At 41.0% G+C, this 14,546-nt stretch overlaps 1 protein-coding gene across 6 annotated transcripts in view; it reads left to right on the top strand.

The window, feature by feature from the left end:
- The first annotated feature begins 6,662 nt into the window (after positions 1-6,662).
- KLHL2 (kelch like family member 2) overlaps positions 6,663-14,546 on the top strand; it is a 60,942-nt gene continuing 53,058 nt past the window's right edge. For 3 of the 6 annotated variants that reach the window (XM_075751816.1, XM_075751817.1, XM_075751818.1), the window contains exons 1-3: positions 6,664-6,869; positions 9,879-10,004; positions 14,018-14,124. In XM_075751816.1, coding sequence (XP_075607931.1) covers positions 6,847-6,869; positions 9,879-10,004; positions 14,018-14,124 — 256 coding nt within the window. In that variant the 5' untranslated portion in view covers positions 6,664-6,846. Of the gene's footprint in view, positions 6,870-9,878; positions 10,005-14,017; positions 14,125-14,546 lie in introns of those variants that run through there. The other 3 variants (XM_075751819.1, XM_075751820.1, XM_075751821.1) reach the window with 2 other exon arrangements.

The following is a 14,546-nucleotide window of genomic DNA, read 5'->3' on the forward strand; positions in this document are numbered from 1 at the left end:
GTTCCCAGCTATATTCAAAAGCAAATAAATTGTGGTTAAAGAAGGGATACAACTCTTGATTCTATATTTAATTTTATAAATGTACATTAAAAGTATAAATCAAACTTCGGGACAGAGTATCACAATGTATCTTAATTTACTTTGCCCTAAAGATGGACTTTAGATTTTTGAATGGTTTAGAGCTTAAGCAAATGCCTACTTTGCAGGTGAAAAGTTTTCCCTCTGCAGAGTGATTTTTTTACTATGGTTGTTATGACTTTCTTCTGATATTTCAAAATCACATTTCTGTTTACATTGTATTATAAAGCCATCACAATATGATAACCTTTTACTTGAACTATATAAAGGGAAATGCAGAGCTGTTTCTGAAAATATTTGCGTTTAGATTATATACCATCTAAGATGAAAAAGAGGAATATTTGAGATGATTTGCCTCAAGAAAACTAGCAATAAAATTAAAATAAAGACAGAGAATGAAATTTCTAGGAAAAGTTAGCTTTTTTTCCCCACACACAGTTCTTTTTCTATTTTCTAAGTATTTTGTCTGAAAATCATAAAATGAACATGTCCAGAACTAGCTTGGATAAACTAACTTTTTAGGCTGTATGGTTAAATATTAGCATTCTGACAAGGTAGTCTTTTGAATATTTTAGATTCTGAGGATACCTATTTTTTCTCCAATGTATTAGTCCAGATCATGATGTTCTCCTTTTGCATAGAAAAATTGTCAAGAGACTTTCCCTGATGCCAGTGGAAATTGTACTCCAGTAGCACCATAATAAACTAGTCATTGTATGAGTATCTGCTTGTACCAGAATTATTGGACTAAACCTTTTCATACTTTTATCTTTGACTTAAATTTCCCCTTCATGGTTTTTTTTATTTAATAGGAGTCCAATTTTACTAGACATTCTGCATAGTTGAGTGTACTGATCCTGAGCTCTTTTCTTAATCTTCACAATGAGTTTGCAATACCTTCTAGTCTTTCTTACACACACACACAAAATGTTATTCCAAATGAGGATTTACTAAATTTCTTGAATAGCAGCATGATATGCTTTTCACTTTATATGAACAACCCAGCAGTGCAAAACCACACTTAAGTGATTGTTATTGTTATGACTCCCTGAATATAATCTTTTAATATTTTAATGTCTTTGATTTCATTGCCTTTTTGTATTACAAAAGAATTTGTAGAATGTGTGAACTATATCCCACTTGCTCTTTCCCAGTCTACAGAATTTTTCATTTTTGCTGAATGCCTCCTCAAGTGCTGTAGACTCTGCAAATACTGGTTCTCCAGTCTTATTTATAGGCATATGAAACAATATATATTCACATTGATTCTTTCAGCAGACCGTGTCACTTTTCACAGTGTAAATTGCTCCCAATTACTGTTCATAGGTAAGCTCACTATATGCGTGACTACATGCAAATTGGTGAGTTTATGTATTTTTTTTTTGCTATAGGCCAATCATAGATACCAAGTACTATTGAAATTAATGGAATTTCTTTGTGTAGTTGTGCATCCAGTAAGCACTAGATGGCAGTATATCAATTGGTTACATGTAATTTTAATTAATTAGCTGTACCTGTTTTCTTCTCCAGAAACTGTGTAATAGTTGATTGAATTCGTTAGAACTATCTTATAATATTGCTGTTAGAGTGGAGAGCAATTACAATGGAGGAGAAGTACACTGACTGCAATGGACTTGCACTGATAGGTATAGTACTATACCTTACAGTTACTATCTATGAAGAAAACTACTTTTGCTTCATTTTTCAAGAAAATAATGTTTTGACAAGTTAAACAAGCATGACTGAATATAAGAACAATTTACATTCAAGTAAAATGATCAGGAAAAAACCTCCAATGACTGAGATGACTTCTGTGAACAAGAATGCTACCCTAATGACCCTGCTTATCCACATGATGTATCATTTGCTAAAAGATCTTGTAAATACTTTTTTTTTTTTTGGGGGGGGGGGAGGTGGGTAGGCTGTACACAAAAACTGTGCAGAACTTATTTCAGTAAGGTATCACTCTGTGTTGAAGGGTGGAGCTCCATCATCAGCTTTGCCTGCAGCTGATTGGAACAGTCCAGTTTTCCCCAAGAAATCCCTGCTGCAGGTTTCTGCTGCTACCTTTGCCTCATGTCTAAGTCATCGCATGGCAACAAGGTGGAATCTAATAATTTTTTATGGGTTTTCTGCTGGTTCAGTGAATGGCACCGACTCATTATAGAGACCTGATTGCCTTATCCAGTGAGCCGCAAGCAACACAAGAAAGCAGGAGCTGGTCCACCCCTTTCACAGTCATCTCAAGGATACACCCGACGTGAAATCCAAACCTTTGCAGCACTGGGCCTCAGATCTGCTCATCAAGATCTCGACTTTGCATCTTAGTAATCTGCAGTACTAATGTGAATCAATGCCATGACCTACACTAGCTTCCATTCATTTCACTGTTCTTTTGCAAGACCAGGATTGGAGTATTTAAAGCCTGTTTACTAGACAGTGTGCCATTATCAAGTTTTTTCGGAAATTACACCATGTCTGGTTTTGAACACTAAAAAGTCAGTTTTTAGTTACTAATTTTCGTCACCATATAAGGTCAATGAACTTTACAGAATAAATCTTACTGTTCACCTATTTTCATTAAGTATGTCATTCTTAGTGCTCCAGCAATTGCTTACACAGAAGAATAGTGCTAGAAAAGGCTAAATATTTTTATCCATGCTTAACTGTATTTAAATGGTTTTGGTCACAGTACAATTTATTTTTGATAGCAGCTGCTTTGCTACTCCTTATTTCACATTCCCAATTTACACGTCTTATTTTTTCTTTCTCTGCCTACTCTCCAGTACATATTCCCCTGCAATCTGGTCCCCTTCTCAGTCTGCTGCATGCACTTTCTTGCTTTTCCTTTTCACATTACTTTTCAATGTAATTCTTCTCAACTGCATTCATCTCCGTAGCTCAATGGTTCTCTGAAAATTTAAATATTCCATTCTTCTGGGAAAAAAAAAAAAAGAAGAGTATCTTACACTAGAGCAAGGCTTTTTAAGAGTAGTCAATGCCGGATTAATGCTGGTATTAGTGCTCAGACAAAAGAATGCAGTAATAGCTAATGTCTGGGTTGACCTCAAGTCCTGTCATGAATTCCACATAGGTCCTTGTGGATCTTTTTAGATGCAGGGGCCTTGGTTGTATAAAAGTCTGTTGCTGGATGATAACGTGAAATGCACAGGGGAAAAAAATGGATGTGTGCCCTCGATTTTGGATAAAAACATACTTAGTTTTACATAAATTTTATACATCAATTAACCACAACTAAATTCACCAAGATACAAATATGATGGATAACTGCTAACAAAGTGAGGAAGAACTTTTTTTTTTTCCTGTTTGAAGCAATAGCAATACAGAGAGGTACTTAAGTCTTCAATTCTATCCCATTGCTTTCTTCCTTTTTCATGAAAAGAATCCCAGCCCTAGCAGCATCTACTCATAAGCATACTGCCCAAATCATTAAGAAATTACTTCTAATATCTTAAAAAAGAGTAAATGTTCTTGCAAATGTATTTTTGACCTTGGAGAGGTCTCCTAATCTGCATTTGTCAATCAAAAATAGAAGTAAGAACTTATTTCAGTGTTCTCTTTGACTAAATCTAATGCAGATTTCTTCTAACACAACCACATCAGCATGGTGCATGATCCCTTAAAGATGCTTATAAGACACTGCTTATGCATGCAGTTACACTGACTTTTACCAGAATTGCTTATTCCATTTGTAGGACTGTGTAAATTGTGGAACTGCCTTGCTAGAAAGCAGAGCATTTTCAGTGGATGTACTTTGCCAATGTATAGTATCAGTATTTCTACATCGGTTAAGTACTTCTAGTGTCAATATATCTGAAGAACAGTATTATCATTTGTAAACCTCAGCACCATTCCTTTGGAACTCTCTAAAACAAGTGGGAAAGGACCAGGAGTTGTTATAGAGGCAGTCCTAAATACAACAGGGATTTTTCTCACTAAATGCAGGGATTTGAATTGCTGCAACAAAAATGGCAGCTGTTTCATCATAGTTAAGAAACAGCCTATTTAATTTCAAAACTGTATATATATACACACACACATACATAAATCCATTTTTTCTTTAAAAGGTCTTTTCTGAGAATAGGTATCGGATCAAGTAGAATGCCATAAAAATCCAAACATTGTATTTAAAGGATGTGCTTTCTCATGGTTAGATATACAAGTTATTTTGCCAACCACATAATGTATTTTGGATGTAATACTTTTTGTTTCAGCTGTTTATGATTCCTTTCAGGATTACTGAAGTACAAAGACATAATTTTAGGGGAAAAAAAAAAAAAAAAAAAAAGAGTCCTGCCCTATTTGTGCTTCTCTTTGATGTTCTGTATCACAGAAGTTACTTCAACAAACATTAAACATTTGGCTCAAAAGCCAAAACAACACTGCAAGAAAATGACTAAGTCACCATTCATTTAAGAATGAACGTTATTAAACAGTTCTGCTGTGTTAACAAGGGGCAGAATCTGCAGCTGCCTATGTGCTTGCAGGATCTAGATGTGAGTAGAGCACAAAAACCCTCATCAGCTTCCAGAGAAGTTTACAATGACTTCATAGTCTAAGGTGGGCCCTGAAACACGACGCAGTCTATTACTAGGAAGATTCACTTTGGTCTTATGGATCAGTAAAAGCTGAGATCCTTGTCTTACAAAGTACCATGTACAGGCGTTTATTCTGGGGTACAGAAACCTGAAAGTACGATGTGACAGTCATCAGCAACTCTCTGATCTGCCCAGGCCAGACCTGCTTATGAAGTCAGAACTCGCTGACGCTATGACACACAGAGCTAGCTGAATTTTAAACCTCCCTTCCAGAGCACAGTATTGCTAGCTGGTCCCTTTGGATCAGACTGCCCTGCGAGCAGGTTTCATTGCGTCTTTCAAACCTTTAACAAGCAGCTTGTCTTCTCCAATACAACCCAGAGGCAAATCTAGTTGTCTCTCGAGAAGAGACAAATTCAGCAGTTATGAAGCACAGACTTTGTAAAAACAGGCACTGACAATTGCGATTATTTAATTTAGAAAAACCTCCAGTGGAAAGCCACTGAAAAAATTTTGAAGTGTTCCCAGATCAAATATCACAGTGTAGTGAAAGAGGATTGGTACACTGAGAAAACTAAACCAGCCACTTACAAATGAGGAATATTAGAGATTAGCAAGCATGAAATAATAAATTAAAATACATTTAGTTTTAATAACCTGTGATTTTATTAGCAGCATTGATGAAAGCTTTGTGTATCCATCTATAATACTCTTCACCCAAAATGCGCCTGCCATTTTCTATTTTGCCTTCTACTTAAAATGTGTCCTCAAGCTCCTCTCACTCTTGGAAAAATAGTTTTAGTCAGCTAGTGAGAGATTTATTAGTTTTAGATTAACTTTGTCAATGTCAGATCTCTTGTGAAGAAGCATTTTATTTGTACAGATGCTATCGCTCTTAAATACCCGAACTGCGTTCAGCTTGCTAAACACGTCTGCCACTACACAATCTTCTGAGATTCAGAAGTAACTTACAGGGGTTTAAGTACAGTAAATTCTTCTCAAATGCCCCGAGTCAGAAGTTGCTAGATGTAGTATTCTTCATTATCATTTGAATTAGTGTCCCTTTACAAAGACACGTGTTTGAGATAGATCCCTGTCCTCTGTTTCTTTTTGCCGTTAAGCAAACACTAGAAGACAACTCAAGTACTTTATGCTCAAGATGAGTGACATTTGCGATTGTGTGACGGAAGGCAGGAGGGCAGCTGTTCTGAGCAGCACAGTCGCTGTTCTGCCGGACTGGCTCACGGAAAAGTGGGTGAGATCCAGCAGGTCGCAGTGAACCAGAGCACGGACGCTGCAGCCTGTGGAAACGCAGTGTGTCCACCCCAAACCCTTCTGGGCTCTGCTTTGGCCCCTTCTCCGAGCTGCGGCCACCTGCGCAAGCTGGTGTCGGGCCAGGCTGGCCTGGGACGGAGCCACGGACACTCCTCCACAGGAATGGGTCTTCTCACAGAGGAGACCTGTGACCGCTTTTTGCTTCCCCCCCCCAAAAAAAAAAGAAAAAAGGAACATCCCTGGCTCGAGGGCCTAGAGCCCGTCGTTGTCGCCACCCGAGTGCCCCATGCCACCCTCCCCGCTGCTGCGGGTCCCTGGCCCCGCACAGGGCGGCTCACAGATGCTGCTCTCCGGCCCTGCCCCGAGGTGGGGGACGCGCACTCGGGTGCCCCTGGACTGAGAAGGGCATCGGACCCAGGCTCAGCCCCCTCCAGGGACGTGCTGCTTCCAGCAAAGGGGGACAGCCCCGACTCGCCCCTCTCCTCCTAAAGGCCAGGGACGAGCAGCCGCTCGGACAGGGCTGCATCACCGAGAGGCAGCAGCCCGCCCCGCAGCCCCGGGGCACTCAGCCGAGCGCCCGGGGGGGACGCTCCGGCATGAGGCAGCCTGTCCACCTCCGGGACTGCGACCCCCGGCGCCGCCCGAGGGGCGACCGCCCTCCGCGCCCCATAGGGGCCGGCCCGGCTCCGGCCGGGCACCCCCCCCCCCCCGCCGCCGCGCTTGCGCGCTGCTGCCCGTCCACCGCCGACGCCCTCCCGCGGGCGGGAACCCGGAAGTGGGCAGCGCCGGCGGCTCCCGGCGGGCCGGCGGGTAGCGGGGGCTCAGCCGGGCGGGCGCAGCCGGCACCCCGCGGCGGGGGCAGCGGCGGCTGGCATGGTGCTAGCGGCAGCGCGCCGCGCACGCGTTGCACGGAGGAAGCCTGAGCGGAGCCGCGATGGAGATGCTGCTGCCGCCCGTGTGAGTGCGGCGGGGCGGGCGGGGAGGCTGACGGGCTCCTGGAGCCCGCCGGGGCGGCGGTGCGCAGCGGGGCGCTACGCAGCGCCGTGGGCTGGGGGCGCGGAGCCGGGGCCCGGGCCCAGCCACGTAGCAGCGAGCTGAGCTGCCGCGGCGCTCCGCAGCCCGCCGGGCCCGTGGCGCGGCCGGCCCGCCCCGGGCCCCTCGGTACCGGGCGCGGAGCTGTGCCCGCGGGCAGCCCCTGCCCCGGCGGGGCGGCACCCGGACCCGGCCGCGGCGGAGCGGGACAGCGCTGGCGGGAGGGTCGTGTCGGCGGCGGAGCCCGGGAGCGGTGGCTGGGGGCGGCAGCCGGTGTTTCGTGCCCAGCGGGCTGGGGCCGGGGCTCCCCGGGGCCAGCGCAGCCGCCCGGTGGTTTGAAACGGCTGGTGCCCGCTGCGCCGCCCGTGTCGGCGGGGCGCTGGGTGCCGGGGCGCGCTGGGCCGTGCGGGGAGCGGGCGGGCAGGGCTGCCGGTACCCCCGTCCCGCCGCCGCCCGTGTGCCTTCCAGCTTGCGGGGACAGGCTTTTTTTTCTTTTTTCTTTCTTTTTTTTTTTTTTTCCCCTCCTCCCCCTCACTCCTTCTGCTTCCTCCATATGTGGTCCTAAATTACTCCTTGTTTGACTCAGCAGTCATGCTCATCACACTCTCGGTTTTCTGGTTATTTAGTTAAGCATCTTTTTTAGTAGCAGCGCGCTAGGCAAGCCGCATATTTCCAGCTGCACTTCATCCAGCCTTTACGTATGCTCCAGTTCAGCGTAGCTTCATGCCGTGCCTTCAGGAGGTTGTTTTCAGGTACGCTGTGGGTGAGGCTCTTGAGAGAGCAAACCAAAGGGAACCAGTTGCAGACAGCTCTGACCCAACTGGTGACATGGTAAGAGAGACTCGAGTAACTTCAGGCAGACTAGCGATTCTCAAAATAGAAGGCATGTGACTGATGGTTTTGTAGGCTTCATTACCTTAAAACAAAATCATCCTTTGTGACAAGCTAATGAAACTTCAGCAAATGAATTTACGCTTCACAGGAACTCCTCCATCTATCCAGGTTGCTTGGCAGCTCTTTATAGGCGAGACTGACCACTTTTTTTTTTTTCTTGCATATCTGTATGTGATGTCTGTATGTGTATGCAGATATGTACACATCAGTATCCGATGTATTGCTTTGGGATGTAAAAAGAAGCGTTCTTATCTTGGACTTGATAAGCCAGTGGTATAATTAAAAGCTGGGTCTCTTCACAGTTAGTCTTTGATGTTTTGAATGTTCCCTGAACTCACTGATTTCTGTGTATCATTTTTCTGAATGCTGATCACTATGTATGTCACATAATGTAGAAGAGTAGTAGTCAGTCTAAAGGAGTTTGCTAGATTGGATGTCTTTTTTTTTTTTACCTCCATAAAGCAGCACGTATATGTGCTGTGTAACATGTAACTTGATTTTTTTTTTTTTTTTTTTTTTTTGCCTGACTGATGCAAAATTGCTGCTTGTTGCTTGGCCCCGTTCAGGAATGAGTTGTATAATTTTAAAAATTGAGCATGAAACATTTAATTCATAGCAGTTTCATGGTACAGTATAGTAACCTGGTAGTAGTTTGAGTTCTGTAGATGGAGCTTACTTTGGTAGCCTGCATTTTACAGAGACTTTTTTTATTTCTTTGTTGCTTGATGCAGTTTTGTGCTGTTTTGCTCTGAAACTTTGTTGCTAGTTTTAGAGTCATGAAAAGTAGAGCTAAATATTTTCATGTTGTTATAGTGCACAGAGTAAAGAGTTCTAGGTTAAAACTTTAAATTAATTTTGAGGTTTTCATTTAAGTTTCTTTAAACATGCCCAAGTAAAAAAAGAATAGCTATGGTAGAAGAGAGGCCAGATTTATGGGAGTCAATGCATGTGTTCAGTTTGACTGCTCTTACCTAAAGCAATTAAGACTGTGGTTTTATTTGAAATCAGGTCTCTGATGTGCTGGGGTCAGTTGCCCCACCAAGTGACTTCAGTGACTTTGCTTATTTCCAGCTCAGAGGTTCAGGAATATGGTTACAGTCGTGTAGACGAAAACACTGCTGATGCTAAGCATTTTCTAAGTACTGCAACAATGTAATTTGCCTTGTAAGAATAACATTGTGATTGTAAACGCAAAACTCATTGGCTTGGCTTGGCATGGCATGAAAAAGCCACTTGCTGTTTGCGCAGCCCTACTGACTGAGGGGGTGTACGTAATCGTTTTTCCACAGAAGTCAGTGTCTGTAGAACTTGGGCATTTCTTACAGAAAGATATAATTGTAGATAGAGCTGATGATTTTTCACAGTGCTTGGTTTTTCTCTTGCTATTTTGAGTGGGGGTTTGAGAGTAAGAAAAATGAAGAGGTTGATCGCTTTTGCTTTTGAAAACATTGAGTGGATCTGCAAAACTACCCAGTTTTTCTCATACTCACCTATGTCTTGTCCAGGCTTTCCATAGCAGTAGCATAATTACAGCAATCATGCAGTCTTCCTGTCAGAGATGAGCTGGGAGCTGCGTGAACCGGTAAGGGAGGTCCTGGTGGAAGGGCAGAGGGTGGCTCTCGTCTCGCAGGCGGTGAAGGCGTTGAGAGACCGGGATGATGGATGCTGCCTTCTGCCATCGATCTGTATGGGCACCAGGCTAAAAGTTCCCAAACCTCTGCTTCTCCCCTCACTTCAGGGCTTATTGGAAATATTTTAGGGCATCACGTCCATGTTTTCCTTAGTGGAGATTATTGTTAGCCGAGAGTGCCTCTGTCAACCTCACTAGTGCTGGTCACCAACTTTTCACTTCCTTGGGAATTCTACCTACTCCTCCACACTGTTGGTAATAGGGAAACCAAAATAACTTGGAGTAAAGAATAAGTTGAAGTGCAAATCTCCTCCTCCTCCTCCCCCAGATGACGGTGAAGAAAATAAGAGTGATAGAACTGGCGATTAGATGGAAGTATTAACTCTCTTATTTTTTTTCTTTCTTTCCAGATGTACCAAACTTTGCCATCAGAAGCCCTTGGATCTGAAAGATGATAACACTGAAATTCACTGTCCTGTTACAGTAAATCCATGGCACATGAAGAAAGCTTTTAAAGTTATGAATGAATTAAGAAGGTACTACTTCACTATATACATCTGCTTGGAGTCCATAATACACTTTTACTTTTATTTGCATTTATTAGGTTAATAATATTTATTAGGTTAATAATAATAGTTTATTTATTAAGAACATGCCATTCCAGAAGTGTAGCTGATGAGAAGGATTCAATATACGATGAAGTGGTAGCTGAACGATAGTCATGTGATGATAGTTGTAATGTGTGCAGTATGTTTTTGCCCCTCATAACTTAATCAAAACTAGGTTTATGAGACTTGATAAATACTTAGAAGCTTTATTTGAGGAGTTACAGCTACTGATCATGTCTTGTATGTAGTTGATCCTGGATGGATGAAGAGTGACTCTTTAGTTGAGCTCTTCGTATGCCTGTTGTTGATTTTTGTGGTAGGCTGTGAACTGGAAAAAATTAATGTTTTCTAGTCTGGAGACATAGGTCACAGTCTAACAAATGTAAACTAACTGACAGTAAGCTTTCTTTTCTTAGTTATTTTTTATTTGCCCCCTGGGAGAAACCGATGAACTCTGAAATCAAATCTTGAAAGTAACTTTTCTCAATATGTTAAGACCTTGAGTGATACTACCATCAATTTGGGCAAAGCTGGGAAACTGGTGCTGATGCTGTTCTTAGCACCCATATTGATTTATTTCCTACATATGAGTAGGTGAGATGATGTTGAAAACTGTGACAGCTGGTAATTAGAGCTCACAAATGAGCTCTGGTAATTAGGACTCACAACTATCACTGACAGTAATTCAGCTTTATAACTAACAGCAACAATGGAGAAATTAAATAAAACTTCTCTAGCATAGACAATACTGGAGGATGTGAAAATCCTGTAGTCTGTGGTTATTTCCCACCTAAGATTAAAAACTGGAGAGACTTCACCTGAAAAAGACAGCAACTGATACCCTATTAAAGTATGCCTCTGCCTTTGATCTTTGCTATTCCGTACAGGTAAATCTTTAATACTGTGATAGATACTGTGATCAGATCAATGTATTTATCTGGCTGTGACAGTTTGTACTGTACTGGGAGACTGGAGAAAATCATATGCTGACTGTAAATGACTTAAGTCCAGCTCAAAGACTTCAGGATAATGGGATAAGAACAGAGACTTTTTCTAGTATGTTAACAGCCTAGTTACCTTATGCTGGAAGGACTGATACTTGTTGCTTCACCTTACTTACGCCCTTGGCTTTTTCAAGGATGCCAGTAACCAGATTCAGTGTTTCAAGGAATGTAATAGAGCCTGGCTAGAGCCAGTAGCCATGACTTCTTAAGGATAAGCAAGAGTTCAGATGAAGAAAGTTTCCCAGAATGAATCTTACAACAGTTTCAGAAGTCAGAAACCTTACCTGCATTTTGTTGTGTGGCGAATAAAAGATATGTGGTCTTCCAGCAGAGTGCGTTGCTGAAGGCTGTGGATTATTTTCAGATATACTTTAGTTTCCATGGTTACTTAAATTTGAATTGCTGTAGAAGCAATTTGAGCAATTTTGTCTTACATGTATAAATAGTTAAAGTTGGAACAGGAGCGGTGCTGTGCAAACCTTAACTGTAGTTCTTATTTAATAAGGCAGTTAATGCAGCACTGTTTACTGTTTAAGCTGAGAACAGCTTTTAAAATGGTAAGTGCTAATTAGATAAGATTATAAGCATTAATATTTGCATTTATTTGAAATAAACTGAAATATTTTAGAAATGTTTCAGACTTCGTTATTCTAAATGAAGGCCTAATATTAATCAAGTAAATTAGAGCTTTTATTTATTTTATTCTATTATTTAATAGAAGTACATTTTTTAAAGTGGTTTCTATCCCAGTTCTTTTCATTATTGTAGCACAAGCAGGTATTTGCCAGAGGTATACTCCCCAGAAAGTGGATAACTAGTGAAGAGATCATCTACCTAAGTATCTAAAATACATTAGTTTTGGAATGCTTAACTCAGTTTATATGACGTTTTTGGCTGCTGTCAAGTTGCCTGGTTCTACTAGCTCATAAGAGGGTTCTTCTGTGCCTTCAAATCTTGACAAATTTGAGTAATTTTGTCCTTGGTAGTTTTTGTCATTTCATTACTCACCATCACCTCAACACTGAGTCAGATCATTAGGATAGCTAGTTAGTTCTTGACATATGAAGAAATTACCCTCTGATGCCTATCCTTCCTCTTCATTATAATTTGGGTTTATCACAATGGAATTTGACCTTACCTGTATTTGTTAAAATCCTCATTCTTACAGCCAAAACTTTACCAAAATCTTTTGAAGATATGGGTAATGACCTTTGTCTGTATAAACCAATGAAGAATAACCTGCAAGTCGGTAAACAGTTGTTATTCTTAAATCTATACTTTTTTTGCCCACCCCCTCCTTCTCACTTTCTCACTTCCTTTACCAAGATGGTATACCCCCCACAGCTCTGTTCATTCAGTCGCTCTATACAAGCAAATTAGTACAATATCGCTTCAGAATGCAAGCTTTTCTAAAATAAATTGGTGTGCCCTCACAAAATGAAGGTGCCGAGTTGCTGTGGAAGCCGTAAGATGCTCACAGCAGAGTACACATAAGTTTGCTTGTTTATTTAGCTTGTCAGCTTTGTAGTAATGCAGAGCATATTCATTAACCTAATCAGTTCCAGACTAAAGATGTATCCGGACTACCTCTTAAGTTACTATGTCTATATATGCGCAATGTAGTTCTGCATTGATGTAATTCTGCTGCTTCTGGCTTCGTTGTTATCTTTGGTATTTCTTTGCAACTAAGTATAAAAATCTTCTTTTCCTGTTGTCAGGGTAAGTGCAACTGTCTGAAAAAGCTGGGTATCTGATGGCCTCTTATGTGCAGCTTTCTGTTTCAGTTTTTGTATAATCAATGTAATGATTGTTTTCAAGCTCCTCTGAATTGCGTGTTTCATCTGGGTATGGTCATTACCTTATATTGTACATCTTTTTTGATAATAACCATATTGCAGGCTAAACTTAGGAGATTTAAATAGTTGCTGTAGGTATTGAGAGCTGAAAAGGGGGAAATATTCTAATGCCAGGATTGCAATGTGGCCCCAAAGGTTAGCTGTGGCCACTAAAATATTTGGGGTGTGACCTCCACGAGGCCACCTTACTTGGGGCTGCACTCAAAGAAATTGGATGATTGCAGAGGCTGAGAGATAGTGGAGTTTTCTTTGGACCAAGGTGAATATCTGAGCAGTTTTTTTATGAGTACACAGTGTGGTGTGTTTAATTGGAAGAGGTATATCCAATAGCTGTAAACTGCATTGGTAACACCTGTTTTAGGAATGATTATAAATGAGATGTTACTTTATTGCAACAGAAGAGGGAGGAAATATGTATTACAGTTGCAAAGGACAAGAATGCAAATGGATGTAATGAAGACAAAAAGTCAGGCAAGATATGAAGTTAACCATAATAAATTCTAAACTGGTCAGAGTGGAAAAAATAATTGCTATCATGTGCATGGGCTGTGTATGAAAAATGCTTTATATTTACTGTTCTCAGTAAATATAGAGATGATTGAATAGTGATTTTGAACAATTAAGTAGGCATGAGCTCCCAGTGTAATATGACACAGGTATCACAATTGAAGTTTGGATTCTTTGTTATCTGTAAAGTCTTATTTCTTACCTCAGTTTCTTAGTGTTTGTGTATATCACGTTGTTTTTTCTATTACAGATATTCAAAGAGACCCAGACTGCCAGTGAGAAGGTTTATAAATTGGGCTGATACAAATTTTGATTATTCAATGCAGAAAACTTCCGTGCAAGAAATCACAATTCAGTCATTTGATTTTTAGGAAGTTCTGTGTACCTAAGCACCATCTGTAATCTGACTGAATAATAGCCATGTCGTTGTGTAACGCATTTTAAAACAATGCTTCATCAACATGGTCTGCCTGCCTCTTTGGAGGGCATGGGAAGAGAAAATGTGTATGATATTATATGCTTTTCTGTTGTCATTCACTGATGTGAAATTACCTTCTCTGATATTTCTAAATAGTCAAAACTTGCTGTGTGATGTGACGATAGTAGCTGAAGACATGGAAATTGCAGCGCATAGAGTTGTGCTAGCCGCCTGCAGCCCCTACTTCCATGCCATGTTTACAGGTACCAAATGTTTCAATACTTACTATGTTCTAATCCAATCCAACTGTATAAAGCACAAAATTAAATGACTTTTGCTTTTTAGGATCTCATTTAATTTTTAGATAAGCCAAGAGGAACATTTGGGTTTCTTAATGAATTTTTTTTTTTTTTGGCAACCTTAAGGACATACTGGCAACTTATATTTTGTTAGCATGATGAATGTCTCAAAAAGTCTCCATTTAAATAAATCTATATTTTAAGTAAGCCAGGAATAGTAGAGTTGTTATACCCTTTAAGACTCCGGTAATCTCACTTGTCCAAAAGAAGGTTAAAATAACTTTCATGTGAATTTTGGAGTAAATTATGTCCTTTAACAACTACTGCTGCTATGTTCTTCAGACCCTGAGTACTCTAGGCTGTTAGTAGATATGAAAGCTTTCTGT

The sequence above is a fragment of the Balearica regulorum genome, chromosome 4, assembly GCF_011004875.1.
Source record: "Balearica regulorum gibbericeps isolate bBalReg1 chromosome 4, bBalReg1.pri, whole genome shotgun sequence".
Classification (NCBI taxonomy): Eukaryota; Metazoa; Chordata; class Aves; order Gruiformes; family Gruidae; genus Balearica; species Balearica regulorum.